This window comes from Trematomus bernacchii, unplaced genomic scaffold (genome assembly GCF_902827165.1).
Source record: "Trematomus bernacchii unplaced genomic scaffold, fTreBer1.1, whole genome shotgun sequence".
Taxonomy (NCBI): Eukaryota; Metazoa; Chordata; class Actinopteri; order Perciformes; family Nototheniidae; genus Trematomus; species Trematomus bernacchii.
The window spans coordinates 3,956,406-3,978,589 of NW_022988097.1; the positions used below are offsets into that span (position 1 = coordinate 3,956,406).

Here is a 22,184-nt window from a genome sequence, read left to right on the forward strand (position 1 = left end):
CTTGCTCTTTCTGTTTTGACTCCCCAGTCACCAACACTGTAAGCATGCCCCATGGGACGATCCACTTTTTTACTCTTGAATAAAATATGCATGAACCTTTGGTATGGATACCGAGCCTTTATTTCATTGCCACTGCTCATGGACATACACACATTAATCCAAAGAAAATGATGAATACAGTAAATCTCTCTAAAAATGTCAAATTTCACTTGTTTTGCATCAATCTTGATACACGGTACTTATTATATGTTATAGTGTGGATTCCTAAAGCTTTTAGTCTACTATCCCATCATTCAAGGGTGGTTTTCACTACAGTATAAGTAATGTTGTTTTTTTGGAGGGACACAATCATTTACATTTTTTTACTATGTTCAATCTGAATTTACTTTAAAATAAAAAAAAATCTATATTGATTCTGACTTCTCTACATCCAACTCACAGGTTTATCATTGCTTTGAGAAAAAAGATTATTAATTTACCCCTTTTTGAAGTGAAGTTATGGTCATTTGTTCTGGGAATGTCATTTTCGAGCCTGAGGCCTGAAAAACAGGCTCACACTACAGGAAAGGGAAAACCCCCAAAAGCATAATAGGTACATACAGTAGCAAAGCCATTCAAGCCGAATAGTTTCCTAATCACAGAGAAACAGGTTTACAGGATGTCTCAGTTTCATACTGAGATAACGTGTATTGTGAAACTTTTACAGGTGTGCGGAAAACAAATGTTTCAACGCGTTTTAAAACAAATATCCACCACCATAATCTCATGCACCACAAAAACTGACACACTGCATCAACTGAAATCTCTTAAATACTTTTTTTTAATCTCCCTGTACATTTTGGTGGAGAGTACAAATGTAGTTTTATTGTGTTTTATGTGATATTTGTCCTTACAAATAGAAGCACTCGGGTTTAATCTGGAAACATAAAAATCCTGTTTAACAAACCAAGTTAGGTTATAAGTTATCTGTTTAATAGAATCATGTAAAGACCTCTTGATGTCCCTATTTACCAAGAAGACCATGTCCACTATCTCAAAGTGGTGGAGGACTTCTGCTTTTGGGGTTTCAATAGAAATAAAGGTTATATAAAGTCGGCTATAAAATCTTAGAGCCACGTGCTGCGGTTGAAAGTGCATCAAAATTGAAGTTAAACGGAAGATAATCGTCACAATATTAAATGATTATTTTATCTTCTGACAATCTACTAAACCATAAATCGCCCTACAGGCATATGTGCAGCTTTATAATCCAGCTTCATTGTGATGTGAGGCGTTAGTTTATCAATGAGGGCTTTTAGATAAATAATTAGCAACATTTATTATGCCTTTCTGCCCGGGAAGTCCAACCAACACACAGGATGCAGTGATGAGTGCTGTACACTTGAAACACAACACCTTTTTGTTTAAGGTAAATAACTTCATCCAAGGGCCATTTGGAGTGGGAAAACAGGTTAATCCTTGTTTGTGTAGTTCACAGGAATCAGGCACCTGTTGAATTTATGGTCCATGGTTTTTTGTGTTTTGTTCTTATATTCTCCTTATTTTTATAATGCCTACATATTTGTATATACATTTAACTGGGCATTTGCAATATGTTACATCTTGTTTGCTACACATTTTTTGAATGCAGACATGTGTAGACCTATTGCCCAAGCTCAATTTCCTCTCAGGGGAAATATCTTATCCAGTTTTAAGAGTAATTGCACAGGCATGCCTCTCATATCGCCTCATTTGGCAACCAATTGAAACAGTTCAAAAGAAAATGAACTTCTGAAGAACCTGTTGTCATTTGAAAACTATTCATAGTATGGTGAGAACTTCCTCTTTCATGAACCCTTTCCGTGAACTCTGCCACTTCCCACTCCCTTCTCTTCACGGTGATGTTATTAATGACAGGCAGAGAGGAATAAGCAGTAAACGAAAGTGAAAGTGTTGGAAGGTGAATGAAGGGGCGGAGAGCAAGGCAGGGGAGAGGCATAAGAAGAACAGAGGACAAAAGAACATCTCTCACTTCTGGATCTACGCAGACACACCAAGGTGAGTCCCTTCATATATTCATTTCTCTTAGTTTTACTTTTTATGGAGTTAGACTAAATGTACCCTGCTAGATTTCACTTTTCCCGGCCTCTTGTGAACACTGGCATCATCACTGACAGAGATCAGTTATGTGTTTTTGGTTAAAAAAAGGAACCTAACTGCTTTATATAAAACTGATCTGTAATACTGTGTACAGTGCATTCAGCACTTTCACCATCCTGCCATCATTGCAATGTGGTTTCAAAGCCCTTTTTAGAGATTGGATTGTGTGGGAGAGAAACTTGGTAGAAAGAAAACAAACATCTTGAATATACTCAGACTAAAAGTTATGCAAATTGTACAATTACTTCTGATATATCAAGCTTTTTCAGGTGATAAACACACGTTTTGCAGGTAAAATATATAGATATTAATATAATAGCAGGCCAGTGCAGTCACATACTTATGTAAAACATACATTACTTACATATGTACATAGACCAGAGCGAAACACTACTCAAGTCCAGCTCCACCCTTATTAAGTACACAATACATATGTCTTATAAGAGAGGAACCAGACGAGCTGTGTCACTGATTTGTTTTACAACTCAAGTTTAAAATATAGAAACACTGCAAATCAGATTAAATGTACACTTTCAAAATATCAATACATCCTCCTAGAAATTATAATCCCACACTTTTAGCTTGATTTGTTATATTTATTGAGTATAGTTAACATATTCTTGTATGGTTAGACACTGACTCTTACAGCATGCTAATGATGTCTTTCTAGGTTGTAGAAGCTGAATGGTGGTTGTCAGGTGAAATATTTGTGTGTCCAAAAATGTAAACGGCCCTATTATGCTCATTTAATTTTCAGGTTCATATTGGTATTCTGTGCCTCTACTGTGACATGTTTACATGCATACTGAGCCTTTATTTAATTGCCACTGCTCATGGACACACACATACACACTAATACAAAAAAATCAATACCAATAAACAGACCAGATGGTGGAATGGAATGTTTTAAAGGGGCCATATTATACTCATTTTCATATTTGTATTTTGTGCCCCTACTGTGACATGTTTAGATGCTTTCATGTTCAGTAAGGTGTTTATTTTTCTCATACTGCCTGTGCTCCGTCTGTAGGGACCTCTTCTTGGAACCGAAGGGTGGCCGGTGGTTATGGTTACAATCTGCAATGGCAGATTAAGCATTTTTTTACAAGCATAGGGAAACATTACAACAACAGCCATACCTGTCACTAAACTGCCACAGTTTGGACTTATTGAACCGTTTTCTGAGTGTACTGGCTCTACACACTGAAAGTAGATACTTCTGTTTTTATTGGAGCGCTCCCTGACACTTTGGTCCCCTGACAGATGCAGAACCTCCAGGATCAGGACGATCTCATCCCGAGGCCCCGGGGGAGTTTACCTAAGACGTGTGCTGCGGTGCTGTCTGCCATGACAATAGGAGGCGTCCTGTTTCTGTCTCCTGAAAGGTTATTTGGATGGGTTGCCATGGTGATACTCATCCTGACCCTTGGCCCTCTGCTGCATGGGCTCTGTATGCTGGCAGAAGAGATACTCTACCACTCAAATACCAGGTGAGAGTAATAAGTTGTTTTTAAGCACATTTCCGCAAGTGAAATTAAAACATAAAAATAAATCTTGTCAATATAACAAACCTTCTTGAAAATAATGACATGTCAATATAACGAGGTACTTTGTCAAAAAGCATAAGATAGAGTTATTTAAAAATGGCTTATCAAAGTTTCACATTTGTACGATTTTTTTATATTTTGAAATAGGACCTCAGTATCCTCTGTTTTTTTTACCAGGCACCGAGGCCGAGGGTGGAGCCATGTGCTGCCGGCCTGTGGTCTGTGGGGGAAGACCCTGCTGGCTGCAGGGCTGGCAGGCCTTCTGCTCCACCTGGTCAGACATCCTCTGCCGCACCAAGGCCAGAGCTGGAAACTCGTATTTCTTGCCTCCAGCCTTTACCCCCTGTTGAGAAGCCTGGGAGTCCTGGTGAGGTCTACACCCAACACACACAAACACCGTCTTTGTATTTCTGTCTCTACCGCTGCACTACAAAATAAGAAGACACAATAGTTGTGTTCTCCTTTTTCACAGTTTATCACCAAAAATAGTTCTCAGCATTCACTTACTGAGCACACTGAGCTTCATTGTCAAGTCACTCAAATTATTGTATTCCGTAAAATTAACATTAACAAATCATTAAGAAAATCGAACTTTAGTATTTCATTAAAAACTCGTAAAGAAATCAATGTATTGTATTTCTTTAAAAAAGTCATTTTAAAGTATGTCATAAAATGTGTCCTTAGGTAAAACATTTTAGAATGTCCTAAAAAGACTATAGTGGAAGATAGTGTATACATGTTACATGCTAGACACAAACACTTCAGCTAACAACATGCTAGTTAGTATAACCAGCTAACACCGCCACGTTAAGTTGACTAGCATGTCAGCAGCACTGGCAAAATAAAACTCATGGCATAAGTTTATAATAACTTTCATATGATATCAGATAGGGAAATAAGTAAAATGTTAAACTACTGTTAAAGAGAACTCTATACTTGTCTTAATAAATAAATATAAAAGCACCCTCCATGCACATTACACAATAATCCTGATTATTTTGATGATTTATTTTTATCAGACAATGTATCATTTGTGAGCATATTATATTCTAACAGCTTAGAGCACCATGATACAATACAAATGATCTCAGTTTTAGCATGAGGACTACACTTCAGACAGAAAAGCCCCTATGTGAGAACACTTCCTGGAGCATCAGTTGATTGTAATTGATTTGGCATTTCTGGAGTAAAAATAGGCCTAAAATATGTCTTCATCAGCAAGAATGACCATGGCACTGTCCTTAAATAATTGCTGTATAATTTTAAACAAAGCTCAGTGTTTCCTCGGAGGCCTCGGATAAAAACTAGTAGCATTATGGATCCAAATCCAGCTCAAGTTTGGGTGTAGCTGGTATTTCCTCCAGAATTACATCTAAAAACGATGTTCTTACACAGGAAAGGGCGGCATGGGTGCAGGGATGCCCTTTTCCTTGTTGTGACATGCCTCTGGATAATTGTCCATGTTGTGTTCAGGGTCCGTCAGAGGTGGAGGTGTCAGCCCTCTGCGAGGGGAGGAAGATGAACGTGGCCCACGGCCTGGCCTGGTCCTTCTACATTGGATACCTGCGCCTGGTGCTGCCACGTCAGTTACTTCAAAACACATATCTCCCTATATTTCAGTTTACACACCATCATTGAATACTAGCTGGTGGGCTTAACTTGTACAATACAAGTATAACATGTATTGGAATCATTGTATACACATTATATTAAAACAACTGCTGAGCTGGTATGTAAAACAGCATGACTAGTGTAGGGTTAATGAAAAATACAGAGATTCTTCTTCTGTGGTGTTGATCCAACATTGCAAACTGAAGCTATGTGGTGAGGATCTTAATGTTTTCTGAATTATATTCTCATTCTCGTTTTATTGTACATTTTTGGTTTATTTCCACCCAATCTTCCTCTCCTCTCCAGCTCTGAAACTATTCTTTTTTTTTTTACTTGAAGTGGACCTATCATGCTATATTTGAATATTATAAAACGGACAAGTAAAATCAAGCAATATGATTGGTTCTTAGCCGTGGTATACTGAGCGTATACCACGGGTAGAATTGTAAGTTACTTTTCACAACAACTCAGTATCCCTCCGCGTCTGAGATAAACAGTATACAGTTGGGCTTTGCAGTTTGCTTTTCAAACTGGAACAAGAAAGCAGCGGAGAAGTAACGGGGCAGAAACCCTCCTTTTTACGCAACGGTCCAGACATAGACATCAAACGGCAAAAACATATTCAGTGTGCAGTTCCTTTGGCATTAGGGCAGGGATATTTAGATACTTTCCAAGGTTTGATATAATGAATTGTGCTACTTTTAAAGCAAGCAACCATGTTTTCAAATCTGTAATCAAAAAGGTCCGCAAAAACATTTAAGATTAACTTCGACCTCCGGGGGGGGGGGGGGGGGGGGGGGGTCTTACTATGGAGGAGTGGATTGAGGAGTGCCTATCTCCAGAACAAAAAGCACCTAAACGACGACATGTAGAGCTACGTGAAGAGCAGGTAGACCAACTGGAAAAGGATCACCATTCAAAAGCTTTCTGATGCGGGTCTTGAAACAAAGCAGAGAAATTATGACCGTTAGTGGCCACAGGTGAGAAAGCTCTCTCCAGAGCTACTGGAAGCCGAATCTCGGGGACCGGAGAAAGTGGAGCAATATTCTCGCCACGCAAAGCAACAGCCTAGAACAACCTCAGCCTATACAAGTAACCACGTAAGCCATGCTACTGATGCTGGACAGTTTTTCAGTGGGTGCACAATAAACGGCAACATACACATTAATGTAAATAAATAGCCAAATAATGGATCAACGCTCTCTGTCTAATATGTTCGCTAGTTGTTGTTAGTGTTGTTGCATAGCAACCACCTCGCACTATGTTTCGTGCAGAAGGCAACAGAGGGACTATTTTATTTTGAACATCATTATTTACTAATAAAAACTATTTAAATTAGAGTGTGTATTTTTCTTTCATATTGCCACACTTGGTAACCGTTTTATAAAAGCAATAGCTCACTTCAGGCCGTGATATATGCTCATTATATCACAGCTAAGGGGGTTGTCGACCCTCCGCTTCGCGTCGGGCCGAACCACGCCCCTTAGCTGTGATATAATGAGCATATACCACGGCCTGTCGTGAGCTATTGCTTAATTATACTTTTTTTTTTTCAAAATACCAAACAGATCATGCATTTTAGCCATGCCTCATTTTGCTCAATTTGACCATTTCTAGCTCTGGGCTGATTCTGTGAGAACAGCACCATCTACTGGCCTGGCATATGTACTACAGCGTCTCCAGCGCTTTCGAACGGCAATGGCCGTGGCTGTCTCCTCCTGATTGGTGGAGTTGGCCCAATAGCCGTAGCGCCACCGTCCTGACGTCAGGACAGTGTTCAAATCTGGATCAGTTTTTATCAGATCCGTTGCAGCCCCTTTTTTAGAGATTTGGGTATGGAGGAAAATAGAGAGGGTTGTGTTTTCTGACACTTGGTGAGTTCCCTGGAACACCGGGGACACATATTCATGTATAAAAGACGTACAAAAGTGCATTTTGCATGATAGGTCCCCTTTAAATTGGTCCAGATGCACGTTCATAGTTGTGCATGCTAATCCGCCATCAAATTACAATCTTTAGTGATTGCTAAAATGAATTCTATGTCCCTTTTTGGCACTTTACACTGCATCCTTGTGATTATGTGTGTTTCTGTATATGTCGATTAGGTTTGGATGACTCCATCACAGCATTTTGTGCCACCCATCAGACCAGCAGCTTGGGTCGTGGCTCCAGGAAGCTCATCATCCTCATACCTCTCAACGCTAACATTTCTCACAAACTGAATGAAGAAGACGACAGGATCCTTTACTGTGACAACCTCCCCAACAATGAGATAGACAGGGCTGGAGTCCGGGGGCGGGTCTACAAGCACAGCGTCTACCAAGTATTTGATGACCATAAAAAGGTAGGCGGGGCTAAAACACAGAGTTACAGATTGATAGTAAGAAGCAGGGTTGGGAGGGTTACTCTAAAAATGTATTCTTTTACAATTATTACATGTTAATAAAATGAAATAAGTAACCTAATCTGAGTATCACAATATCAAAGTAATATAATCTGATTACTTTCCGTTACTTTGGATTATGTCAGTTTCAATTGCAAAGTAAATGAATACAAGAGAAAATAACTATCAATTAGAATAGATTTTTTTTAAGTTTATTTTGTAAGACAACAAAACAATGTAACCTTATAAAAGTTGAAACACGTATGTATTAAACATGTTATCTTAAATGATGGGCTAGGCCTATAATAAACAAGCCTTTTATGCATTCCGAAATCCCGTTACATGTAATCCGTTTCTCCCCAAGCCTGGAAAAAATAAATAGTAAATAATAGGAAAATGTCAGAATAAAAAGTTAACAAGTAAAAAATATAAAAAAAGGAAAATAAAATATATTTTTAAAAGGTGTAAGTCCAAAATATCTGAAAAAATGACATAGCATAGGATGTTGAAAAATGCCGAAAAAATCGATGTCATAAATATAAAAAAAAGCGATATAGTATAATTTTCGATAATATGTTGAAAAAAATTCAGAAAAAAGGCGGAATTTAGAAAGTATCAGAAAAAAAAGCAACAAAGTGTAGTATGTCATGTAAAAATAAAGTACACAGTATAGTTTGTAGAAAATATCAGAAAAAACAACTATATTTTCAGTGCATCCTGGTACTAAACAAACAAACATTGGAGCTTCAGCAAGAGAGAACCTCATGGCGGCACTTTATATAATTTTCACAGACTTTACTTCAACAGACTTTGCACATTTCTTTGGAATTGACAATCCTTTTTCGGTTTTTCAGGGCCACAGGATCTAAAAATATTATGTCTCGCCTATAGCTACTGTACACATTTCTTTGGAAATAAGGTTCCATGGCGGTCCACAGGAAGGGCCGGAGGGACTGTAATAGCTGCATGCCATCCATCCAATCAATCTCTGACATCATTTTAATACAGTATATATATGTTGAATTGCAAACTGGTGAAGGTGAAAAAACAATCAATAATCTGTAGCAGATTATCTTCAGAAATGTCTCTCAGGTGCACAGCGCACCATTAAATAAGGTAATAAGAGAAGCTGCAGTTTGAAGCTGCTCGTGCTGTAACTCATCTCAGTGTCTGTCTCCTTATTGCCAGTGAGAGTTGAAAGACTTGGTGTGCTGACATTTTCTCCTTTGATCACATTTGTAAAGACTGCACAGCTAAAATGCGACAGAGAGAGAGAGAGAGTGAAGTGACAGTCTCGAGGTGCTGCTTCTGTATATTTTCTTCAATATTTCATGATAGCACGTCAATGTGCTCCATATTCAATATGTTTGATGTAGCAAATCTAACAGTGATTGTACTCAACACCACCTCTGTAGTTCAGTGGAGGCAGAGGAAGTTTGGGATGCAGTCTGACTTTCATGTGAGACCAGTAATAGCCTCAGATTATATCAAACTCATCACCAGAGTGATGTTTTACAGCTGCAGTTATCACACAGGATAAGTCAATTATCAATGATTTATTATACAGTACTGTTGTTACTTTATACTTATACTGTATGTTTTACTTATTTTACTAAATATATATGATAACCATCGTCAAATATTAACCTTTTGCATAAAAAACTTCTAATCTTATGGTTTAGGGATGAAACTAAAAGTTGTTTATTTAAAGCAGGGGTGTCAAACTCAAGGCCCGGGGGCCAAATCCGGCCCGCGACTTCATTTAATGTGGCCCACAAGAGCTTGCAAAGAATATAATATGTTTATTATATGGTTACATGGCGATTTACAGAAGCACGTTGCCCATACATGTAGCAAAATGCTTCTCAAATTTCCCTTTTTCTCTTCAAAATATGCCCTTTTCTTTATTTTGACTTTTTTTCCAGAATGTGCTTTTCTTTTTAAATCATTTTGTGACATTCTCACTGAAGAGACTTGCAATTATTTGCCCTAGACTTCTGCTTTCAGACCTAGTTAATTATGAAGTTATTACCCTATCCGATAACAATCCAATGCAGAGGCAATAATGTAATATAATACATTATTATATATATATTAAATATTTATATATGTATTTTTATATAGTCTTAATGTTACAACCGGTCCTTTTGAGTGCAACCATAATGCGAATGTGGCCCGCGATGAAATTGAGTTTGACACCCCTGATTTAAAGGGTCCCTATTATGCTAATTTCAGGGTTCATATTTTTTCATCTACTGTGACATGTGAACAAGCTCTAATGTTCAAAAAGCTCTTTATTTTTCTCGTACTGCCTGTGCTGCAGCGGCACGGCTCTGTTGTGATTGGTCAACTGCTTAGAGATGTCCCGCCCCTTAGCCTATCACGTACAATGTGTTACAGCGCTTGCTATTAGAATCACAAGTGTTATGAAGTGATGTCACTATGTTGCGGAGAACAAAGGAGTCTACTCAAGGTGTTTCAGACAGTGAGGAAGTGTGTGGGAGAGAAACACAAGGGCCCCTTTAATGACCATTTTGAATAGACCAACTCTTGTCCCCTTTTAATTTGAATAAATACTGAATAACTTTTCAAACACTTTGATATACAAAAAATATAAACACTCAACCTAGTACAGTACATTCCCACCAGCATACTGTTCCCCCTCCTTAGCACAACGTGAGTACCACCTGCTGGTTAAACCTGATAAGATAAAGTGATGATTCCCTTTGATAAAGCACAGTAAAAGCACCATCTGCATGTAAAACATAATCATCAAACACATCCAGTGCCACAGTTCCACAAGCTTTTAAAGGATTTTCTATCAGTCTAATGTGTCTGTTTTGTCCATATGTGTGTGTATACAGGCCCATGAGTGTGTGTTGGAGTATGCCACGCCCCTGCTGACGCTGCACAGCATGTCCCAGGAGAGCAGCGCGGGGTTCGGGGAGCCGGAGCGCAGACAGCAGGTGCTGCTCTTCTTCAGCACGCTGCAGGACATCCTGGAGAACTCGCTGGAGTGCCGCAACTACTACAAGCTCATCCTGCTCAACGGTAGGAACACAAGCCAAGTGTGTGTGTGTGTGTGATTCATGATCAGGATTTTTGAATGATTTGGCAATGTTGATAAAGAATAAGGTAAGGTAAAGAATATAATATATCATTCCATTCCACTTACTTGTATATAGACTCTTCTTGCACTATTTCAATTTGTATTTGTATTTACTTGCACATCTCCAAACATTCTCTTGCACTATTTTATCTGTTTTATTTGTTCTATGTCCTATCTGTTGCACTGTTGGAGGAGCCTGTGACCTAAGTTTTCATTGCCATATCTACACTGTAGCTATTGTGCTAATGTCAATAAAGCCTTGAAACTTGAAACTTGAATAAAAACACATAAGTTAACTAAAGACAGGATGCTCACACTAACAAAAACATCACGCGTTATTCTTCTTCTTCCTCTACCTCTAGATGAGCACGAGGAAGACCCCCACTTCCTGTCCAAAGCTATCCTCAGAAACTTGCAGCAGCAGGAGAAAGAGGAGTACTGCCTCACCCCGTCTCCTCAGCAGGAGATGGTGAATCCGTTCCCGAGCCAATCGAGTTCCCGAGCAAGTGCTCCACCCATCGAAGGTGACTGGCACCACCCTGATCCAATAAGCAGAGAGCCCACGCTCATGTTCAGTCTGGACCCACCTCATACTCTAAAGCATCCTGAGGAGAACAGTCACCACTATCCAGGGAAATAATGACACACACAGACACACACCCACACACACACTTGTATGCTGATGTGACAAGTGTGTGAGGCTGTCAAGCAAGCTATCCGGAGAGGTAACCAAACAAAAAGCAAAACGTAACCAGCTGGTTTGTAGCACAAGGCTCTGTGCATCAATCACATCATAAACTAATCTCAACAGTGACCAAACACACTATTGTGCATGTAAAACTATACAAATAGCATTGATACTATGCCCGTCTGTAGCCAATAAAGGCCCTCCAGCAATCATGAAGTGTTATGATACTTGACCTCATATGGCGTTTTAAAAAAACATATGTTGAGACTATTGTTATAAAACATTACCAAAATGTGAGTGCATCTAAACAGTTACACATTTCATTTCATTTTTATTTATTCCGTTCATGGTATGCAAAACTTAATGTATAATAATTGTTAATAAAACATGTCTCTGTAAACACACCATTGACCGAAAAGGAGCAGGGAGAAGAAAATAATCTTATATGACCTGCCCCTTTCTAAAAGAACAAAATAAATAGAAATAGATGGTCTGTCCTTCATATTTCTTTTTCACAGCCAAACATAACAGTACCTTAGGATAATAAGAGACACACAAAAAATACTTATATCCCACTTGACAGTTAACGGAAAGAAACAAAACAAAAAAACAACAACACCAAAACATCACATGTACAAGGAAAAGGAAAATGAAAAGTGCAACTCCCTCTTCTGATTCCTACTAAGAAGGTGGAAAGCGGCGCATAATCATAATCATCATAATAATCATAATAATAATAATAATGGGACCTGCAAATAAAGAACAGACATCACATCAGAGACATCACAAATATTTACCAATGCAGGACCAGAGTACTTATTCACATTCTGCTTCATATAGTCCCATTTTTCTTAATTTATACAATTTCTTTAACTATAAAATACATATACAATTCTTTAGATCCTTCTGTTGAGAATTCCACCATTTTACACCAACCACCGAAATACACATTTGCTTTAGAGTAGTCCTTGCATAAGGATGCTTCAAATGAAATGTCCTTCTGTGGTCTTCCTTGTCTGATCTAAAAGCAAACAACTGTTGTAAATATACTGGTAACATTCTGCTTTTTGCCCTGTGCATTACTAATGTCTGCAGCTCAGCTATCTCTTTCAGTTTCAGGAGTCCTGCCTTAAAAAACAGTCAGTTGGTGTGTTCTCTTCAGTCAGCTTTATGAATTATTCTTACTGCCCTTTTCTGTAATATTGACAATGGCTTTATGTTGCTCATATACGTGTTGCCCCAAACTTCTATACAATAAATAAAAAATGGCAAAATGAGTGAACAGTACAACATCCTCAATGTCTTGTAATCTAGCAAATACTTTGCCTTGTTTAGAACAGAAATGTGAGTGCATCTAAACAGTTACACATCGAACCTGAACACAGACATCTGTAATTGTGATACTCATTCAGCATCTGACCTTCCTGCAAAGTAGAGTTCTCTATAGGAAATTAACAAATATTCATGATTTGTAGCTAATAAATTCAATCTTGCAAACCAGCTTCTCTCTTTCATGTTAACTTGTCTCACACACCTTGTTCAGTGTCATTTTTTGCTTCATTCAGTCAATTCTAAATACTGTGCTTCATGTGCGGTAATTGTTATCAAAGCGCTTCATATTGCAGTGATTGCTCAGAAAAATACAATTGTAACCGTCTGTTTTTGTTTGGTTATTTGTGTGAGTTTCAATGCGATTCGGACATTCTTTTTTTTTAACTTTTAATTTGTATTTATCTTGAAGTGTTGGATATTGGCTGGATATTCTCAGACGTGAACAAACCTGTTGTTGAAAAATGCGAAACAGAATATCAACACAATAAAATCTGAGCTTAAGTAATACAGTGTTTAAAGTCAGGACATATTAGAGAAAACATATGATTATTTTGTTATCACCTCACCGTCAGTGATCCTAAACAATGGAACAAACAACAACAAAGAGGGAGTTCCTCTCCCTCTGGAGGGAAATTGGGATTTTAGCCTTTGCTGGCCATTTACATGCACAGAAACCGATATAACACACTACGGGAAAGGGAAAACCCCAGAAGCATAATAGGGCCTCTTTAAATCTCAAATATATATTTTTTTTACCTCATAACAGACAAAAATTCATAAACATAACCATAGCCATAATAAGTTTGCACAGGTAGCTCCCCAGGTAAAAACAGAGACATTATTTTAATAAGCAGACAGGTATGAGGGGGCAAGGCAGTCAATCAATCAACGTTTATTTATACAGCCCAATATCACACACGTTACATTTGTCTCAGGGGACTTAACCCTTTGTAGAGAATATTAATACGACACCCTGACATCGGTCAAGGACAGACATGCGATGGATGTTGTGTGTGAATTAAAATGATAATACATTTACAACATAGGTAGTCCAAATGCTTGAAAATGCATGTGTCTACAAATAAGAAGATACAGATGGATCCAGGTGGATGTCAACAATGCTCTGGGTGCCATCAAAGAAGTAGTAAGGTGATTCAGTATGTCATAGCGCTTCTAAAAAGTGAAATATTTACAATCATAACAATTTAAAGTCAACAATAAACATCACACGTATATCTTCTTTTTTATTTATTTTTAAATTCATGTTATGCTGGGAACCAGGAGACCTGGAGGAAACCCATACATCAGCACAAGCAGAACAAAGCGAAGAATATTTTACTTAAAAGGTGTTTTGGGGTCAGTGGTGTAGTCTGGCGTGGGCGTCCGGGGCACATTCAAGCTCGGCTCTGCTCAAACGTTAAGTCAAACAGGAGGTTATTTCTTATAACGCCCTTCTCACTCGCTGAAAAAATCTGAGCCTCTTTGGTAACCCTGGCCGCGTTTCGTCGACATCGCCCCGATCAGTAGGTGTGATGGTGGCTGCAGCACCATAAGGTGTGGCCTTGTTGTGTGTTGTGTCAATATTGGACTTCTCTAGATTGGAATTATCAGCAATGAAAGTTATGGGATGCTCTTTCTGTGAGCTTTTCCCACAAGATTTGATAGGAGGATCCTGACAGAAACTATTTGGCGGTGCGTCTGGATATCTGGCATTGTCAGTATCTGGGACTCCGCCACTCGCGTCAATGGACTTCATGTCAGTTTCATTATTGTTGAGAGGAACATCCGATGCATCTGAATGGTGCGGGGTGCAGATGCTCATCCTCCTAAGAGCTTCTGGGTAATAAGAGCAGCAGTCCAGGGCCTCTTTTAGGTAACCCATTGTTACAAAGCTGTCAGTCAGGGCCTGCTTGGGCGTGATTCGCGAGTTAGCATCAACGTCAAGTAGCTGTTTGAGCAGTTGTAAAAATGCAATCCTGTCCTTAAACTCAACGTTGTTCTTTTTCCTGGAGTGCTTTACTACTGCTTCATCCAAACTACCGAACCTGTCAAAAGGTCTTTTTATAAGGGTGCTCCAGACACCGATTGACTTCTTGTACTCCCTTGGCGTCTTCAGTCTCCATCTTTTATGGTTGAATCTCTTAAACGTTTTGAAACACTCTGAGCTGTTCTTCCCAGCATTTAGCAGGTGGTCTCCTGGCTGACCGATCAGCTGGCAAATGGCTTTCATCACTTGGTATGACGTTCTTCCGTAGAAGAGCTCCCTACCAAAATAAATGTCTCCCAAAAGACATCCGAGTGACCACATGTCTATGGCCTCAGAAATGGGGAGGCCCAAGTTGACCTCTGGAGATCGGTAGGAAACCGGTTGCATCCTAGCTCCTACTTCTACTTCGGAGGCTGGAATGGACATGCCAAAGTCGATCAATGTAATCCTTAAGGGCTGATGCCGTTGGTCCACAAGCATGATGTTGTTTGGTTTTAGGTCTGAATGAATGACGCCAATGCTCTTCAGGGCCTCAAATGCTACAAGTAGCTGCTGTGTGATGGGGCGGATCTCATTGAGCGATAATGGCTCCTCTTTCTGTACCGTAAAGTCGTAAAGGCTCCTATCCAGCTTTTCAAATGCTAGGCAAGGAAAGTCTCCGAACATGAATGTTTCAATAAATCGTATCAGGTTGTTCTTCTCTGGGTCAAGTTGCCTGATTTCTTCTAACATTCTAACTTCTGTAACATAGTATTGAATGTCTTTGAGAATCTTAATGGCTATAGTCTCTGATGTTTTTAAGTTTAGGCATTTTGCAACTTTGCCAAAACTACCTTCTCCGATTAAGTCCAATACTAGGTAGTTTGCAGACCTGCTGGACAGTATGTCATTGTTTTTAACCTGGATTCGTTGACGCATTTTTGCTGTAAAATATTCCAAATACTCTCTTAGTCGAGTCAATTTGTTCGCCTTAATCTGAATTGTCACCACATGTAAAATAACTCTAAAGGCTCCATTCGCAAGATTTTGGAATGTGGAATCAGACATCACGATCACATCATAATTCTGTTCAAAGGATCAAATCATCAGGATTCCAAATGTATTTAAATGACATATTCATGATGACATCATCCTCTTCAAATCCATCATGTTTACTTTGCAGAATAAGTGTAAAGGCTTCTGCTCTTCTGTACGTGAGCCATGATTCCTTTAAAAGTACCCTCAAGATCAGGAATACAATAAATACAGGGCGTTCATAAATCTGAAATGTTATTCATTTTTAACAAAATGGTAAAATATCTTAATTAAAGGTGGGGTAGGTAAGTTTTCAATGAATATCTTTAGTGCTTTGACAAAAGATCCATAAAAAAATGTCATCTGTGGAAGCCGTAGTACTGTAAAAAGCACGACCAATCATTTTAGCCGGCCCGGCTAAAATAACTGGATGGCCTACCTGCCTGTCAGCCTTCCATCTGTGCACAAACTTATCTCGTGCCCTCATTGGTCATGTGCACGTTCATGTGTGTTGGAGGAGGGGCTCTATAAGGAAGTGGCAGATTTTCTCCGGTTGTGTATTTTCAAATTCTACGCACTCGAGCTGGTTTCTCCGAAATTACCTACCCCACCTTTAATTCAATCAAATTAAAAAAATATTTATTTGATTCATGCACAAACCTTGATGAAAGTGCATTTAAGTTTCTTTCAATAATTTAAAAAGGAACATTTATAAAAAAGAATGTATCAATCTGTTGTGCTTTTTTGTGCGAGAATAGTTGATGAAACCAAAAATAATAAGGAAATTGAAGATAACAATCTTTAAAACTATATGCAATTTTGTTTACCTGAAGATACTATACATGTCATAGAGGTACATTGTTTAAACTGTGAGAGTCAAAGGTCACTCCAGCTGCAGAAACACCCTTGAAGTGTAGAATCCAGAGTAATAGAATGAAATTAATTTCTTATTTCGAGTTTTTGCATCGTTTTGGATTTCAATTATATAAATATGCCTAAAACAGTTGCTACCTTAAAGCAATTCAAATCTTACTCCATCACCCTCTCTCTTTCTTTTTCTCTTTGTGTCCTCCTCTTTGATATTAATTGATGGAGTCAATTGAGTAAAAAATGCAATCACGGAAGGGAGGAACATTGGAGACTGAGACAGAAGTGGACATTTCTAAATGCGTCTCATTACTAATGGAATCAGTCCGAGTTTACGTCAGAGCAAAGATTTAGTAATAGGTTGAATTTGACTATTTTTACTTGGGACATTTCAATATGAAACACTCTTATTGGCTAGCATTGTGTAGGCTAAGGGGCGGGACATCTCTAAGTGGTTGACCAATCACAACAGAGCCGGCCAGCTAACCAATCAGAGCAGACTGGGCTCTGGTTTCAGACAGAGGGTGAAAAGAGGTGCTGCAGCACAGGCAGTATGAGAAAAAAAAGACCTTTTGAACATTAAAGCATGGAGACATGTCGCAGTAGAGACACTACATACTAATATGAACCTGAAAATGAGCATCATAGGGCCCCTTTAAATTGGAGAGTCGATTTACCACGCCCCGGCCTAATCCCCTAAAACAGGGCATCATATCAGCAAATGAACAGTCACCTTACATTTTCACCTTGGATTTTGGATTAGAACAGATTACAGGGTTGTCATCCTGGAGGGGAGGACCAATGGTCATACAAAAAGTCACATCATGTACTTGCTTATCTTTAGAAATGGCCCTGGGTGTAAACTGATGAATGGATCAGGCCACAGCAGGGAGACAGTGAAAACATCCGGGACAGAGAGTACACCCTGAAGGTTTCGAAGAGCGTTCTGTACCTTCCTCCTTCCTCTTTTAGAAAACATAATCTTCTGCCAATTTCCAGTTAATATGTATTCAAATCAGTCCACAGTAGATCAAATGTGTCCACTGATATCCACCAGTTGGATATCTGAATAGTCTCAGATGCATATAGCAGCATTTAGCAATTAAATACACTCTGAACTACTACTTTAAGGACATGTTGATAATACTTTAGTTTAAGTAACATTTTGAATTCAGAACTTAATGACTATTTAAGACCACTTTACTTAAAGGTCCCTTATTATACTGCATTTCATCAATATATTATAGGTCTCAGATATACAAAACATGTCTCTGAAGTGTGTGGCTCGAAATACCAAACAGATCATTGTAGCATCCCATAATCCTCTCTGTTTCAGCCCCGTTTCAAAAGTCTTTTACTTTAGATGAAAATAAGGAGCCACTCCAATGTTTTGGATATTTGTTCCTGAAACTTTCAGAATCTCTTTACACAGAGGGGACACATGTTTATGTATAAAACACATGAAAAAGTGGATTTTGCATAATAGTTGACCTTTAAGTAAAGAGTCTGAAAAGTAATTTGTCCTTCACAAAAGGTCAAAGTGTCGATTCAAATGAAAACTTTGTTGACAATCAACGTTTTAATTCATGCAAATATTACCACTAATCCTGCAAAGGAAAAAAGTGCATGAAACAAACCTAAAGCACCGAGATCTGAGACAGGAGGTTGCAGAGTAAGACTGTAAAGGGAGGCAAAGGAAGATGTGCAAGTTTGTTTTATGGCTGAATAAACAAAAGTCACAAGACACCTGACACCACTCTGTTTATCTGCATCTCACATGAGCTCACACACACGGACACACACACCTCCTGACGGCAGCGCTGCAGCTGAAACTGCACGGTGAGGTTACATCAGACATGTTTACTGTCCGTCTGTCTGCTACACTGGACAGAGAGGAGTGTGACAATTCTGCATGGAAATCCAACAATGCATCACTGTTCGGCTTCATCGTGCCTTGAGTTACATTTTGTTTATTTACGGCCCTGCTTTAATAAAGTGTTTGCTCTTTCTTGAGTAATACCGGACACCTGTAACTTTCCAGACCTCTGTAAATCCTTACCTGAGCTGCTTATGACTCACAGTCCTCTCAGGCCAGACCTCTGAAAAGAGCTCAGTGGACTTTGTAGGCTCCATTTGAAGAGGTCACAAGTCAAGAGAGGTGCTGCGCTATATGGAAATCCAATAAATACTCAATATTCAACGGTTCACTCTCCTTTCTCCACACTACAGAGGCTGTATAAACAACACATCTGGACTTAAACATGCCGCCTAGCAGCCCCTATAGCTCAAACTGAACAAATGAAATCCACATGAAACATGCTTTAGTTTTAGCAGCTAGTGCAGAGGCCTGAAGACGTTCACCTTTCAATGCCCAGATTCAAATTGGTGCCATTAGAGAAAAATCGACTTGTATTTGCTGAAACTTATAAAACAGTACTCCACAGTGCATTTTAATTAGCTAGTGTTAGCATGCTAATATGCTATCCTAAGATGGTGATCCTGGTGAAAATAATATCCGCCTAGCATCAGGATCACAAGGCTGTGGACTCAGTCTTGTTGGGATAATGTTTAATTTTTTATATAAGGAAATGGCAGTTACATCAAAAAGTGGTAAATAAATCAATAAGTCCATAAATATATTATTTTTAAATATTTGAATGATTGTCAAGAGAAAGGGATATTTATTTTACCAAACATGTGATTTTTGTATTTATTTATTTATATTTTTAACTCATTTGTAATTTCTGTCAACGTGCTATTATAACTTTCATTGTAAAATTCATCCCAATTTAGGAGGAATAAAGTATATAATCGTATCTAATTCTTTGTGTTAATTGACTATTTCCCAGAAAAACTCATTTGAAGAAATACATTTTGGAATTTCTAAACTTTTACTGAATAGGCACTGCAATATAATTATTTAAAAGATTATATTAAAGATTATATAATATATATATATATATATATATTATAAACAGTTTATACATTTAGAGACAAATGTATACTGTGTTCTTGATGCAGTGCAAATACAAACAATACAACATATTTTGGACTCTACTGTAAGCAGCACAAGTTCCTCTAGCAGTGGATGTATTTGTTATGTGACCACCTTCTTCCTTGTTAGATAAGCGTTTGAAACAACCACCCTCATTCTGGGCTGCAGACATGTGAGTTTGAGTCGTGGCCACAGAAACAGGTCAGACCCGTTCTGCACATAACACACATCTAACACCAGCAGCTGACGCACCGATGTTGGATAATGGACGGATAACACTGACTGTTATTGCGATGGTGTTTATGATTTAACACTTCCCTTCAGCCAGCCATGACTTCATCAAACATTACGCCGGTGACCACCATCACTTTGGAACTAACAACTGTGGAGATCTGTGACATGGCTGAACAAAATGACAGCCCAGAGATAAAGACATATCCTCAGATAATATCTGTATAGAAACATATACTGTGACCACTTTCTGTAGTTCCCCTGCAGTTCAACAGAAAGACACTTCCTCCTTGGTGGGACAGCTTCTACTCTGAATGTGATTGGTTAGCAGCTGTGATGTCATAGCAGGGAGATTTCCCAAAAAGGTGAGTCAGGTTTGAGTTGTTAACCTGAAAAAATAAAGCCAGAGGGCAGGACTCTGAGACTGAACATGAATCACCAGGATGACATGTTAAACCAAGAGGGATATATTATTTCCATTGAATATACTCAAATGTTCTAGAAGGATCTAGCTAACTCAGAAAATGTCTGCTGTCATGTCAGACCATGGGCGGGACTATAGGATTAGTCACTAGGACGATGAAACCATGTGACCAGTATAAGTGTATCTGAGCCATTGACTGTATATATAAAGATCTGAACATACAAGAGGGTTCCAAGGATCCAGCAAAGTTTCTGTAAAAAAATAATAAACTAAAGATGAATCTTGAAATAAATAGGATTTATGTAATGTTATATTTTAATCAAAATAACATGCTATATATAACAAATTGTATCTTTTTGTACAATATGTCACCATTTTATTTAATGCTTAAAAAAAAGATCTTTATGTAACCAAACAATAACAAAATGATGCATATAAAATACTCTGGAAATATAAAATGTAAATATAATTTCTTCTTTTTTTGTTGTAGCCTATATATTAAAGGGGACCTATCATGCAAAATGCACTTTTGTACGTCTTTTATACATGAATATGTGTCCCCGGTGTTCCAGGGAACTCACCAAGTGTCAGAAAACACAACCCTCTCTATTTTCCTCCATACCCAAATCTCTAAAAAAGGGGCTGCAACGGATCTGATAAAAACTGATCCAGATTTGAACACTTCTATGACGTCACAGAAGTGGCGCTACGGCTATAGAGTGGCGAAGTCCCTCCCCTTCCGGTGGACCTCCATGGGACCTTATTTCGGAAAAATGATGTATTGAAGTCAATGGAGAGAGAAAGATTATCTTTCGATCCCGTTTGAATTGTGCCACGAATTACACATATGATGTTTGTCAATTTAAAAGATAATTTTGCAAGTCAAAAAAAAAATAATGTGTCGTAAAACTGTGAAGTAACACATTTGTTTGTGTGAAACGCTCAATGACCTACATCTCTGGTCTCACAGAACAACACACATCACCAAGATGGCCGTCACTACTGTCTTGTCAACAAAACGATTGACTACCCTCACTATCACCACAATGAAACACGTCCTGAAGAATGTCATGCAAAGCTGCCTGCCTGCCTTCCTTTGATTCTCTCTGAACTGCCTGGTCTTTGTAATGTTTAATGTCAACCATTTGTGCAGATAGCATGAAGTAGAGAAGATCGCTAGCGTTAGCGTTAGCATTTCTCCCCCGGGCTTAAATTGTGTATGATAGAATGATCACACCGGTGTGACAGTACTCTTCAGAGGGTTCACGAAATATGACTACTACTCTTACTGTTTAACATTTTGGGTTACTTAATGTTACTTCATGTTAAGGCTAATACAAATGACAAGGCTGTAATGCTAACTAACGTGCTAGCTACTAGCTAGCTTGATCCAGACACTCCTGGTCCTTTCATCAGATGGGAAGCGAAAGAACGAGCAAGACCCATTGCTGGTATGATAACAACCTGGTACTAAGCACACAGGCATCTTGTTAAAGTTATCTTATCTTAGCCAGCGCCATATAGATAGATTATATCTATATGGCACTGATCTTAGCTATCTCTTAGTGGAGGAAAACAATTGTGACATCACTTACGCGACTCTGGGATTTGTAGTCTTTCTAGTTGCGTATTTTTCATAGTCTTATATTTCAACAGTTTTACGACAAACTGTGACTTTTTTGACATGGAAATGATTTTTTAAGATTGACAAACATCATATGTGTAATTCATGGCACAATTCAAACGGGATCGAAAGATAACTTTTCTCTCTCCATTGACTTCAATACATTATTTTTCCGAAATAAGGCCCCATGGGGCGGAAGTAGATGGGCGTGACTTCGCCACTCTATTGGGCCA

General features: G+C 38.6%; 1 protein-coding gene across 1 annotated transcript; it reads left to right on the forward strand.

The window, feature by feature from the left end:
- Window positions 1-1,935: 1,935 nt before the first annotated feature.
- sting1 (stimulator of interferon response cGAMP interactor 1) lies at window positions 1,936-11,689 on the forward strand. Its single transcript, XM_034121364.1, has 7 exons — window positions 1,936-2,037; window positions 3,403-3,629; window positions 3,864-4,053; window positions 5,160-5,268; window positions 7,403-7,641; window positions 10,545-10,731; window positions 11,152-11,689. The coding sequence occupies exons 2-7, from the start codon at window positions 3,403-3,405 to the stop codon at window positions 11,427-11,429; spliced, it is 1,230 nt and encodes a 409-aa protein (XP_033977255.1). The 5' UTR covers window positions 1,936-2,037; the 3' UTR covers window positions 11,430-11,689.
- Window positions 11,690-22,184: the final 10,495 nt, after the last annotated feature.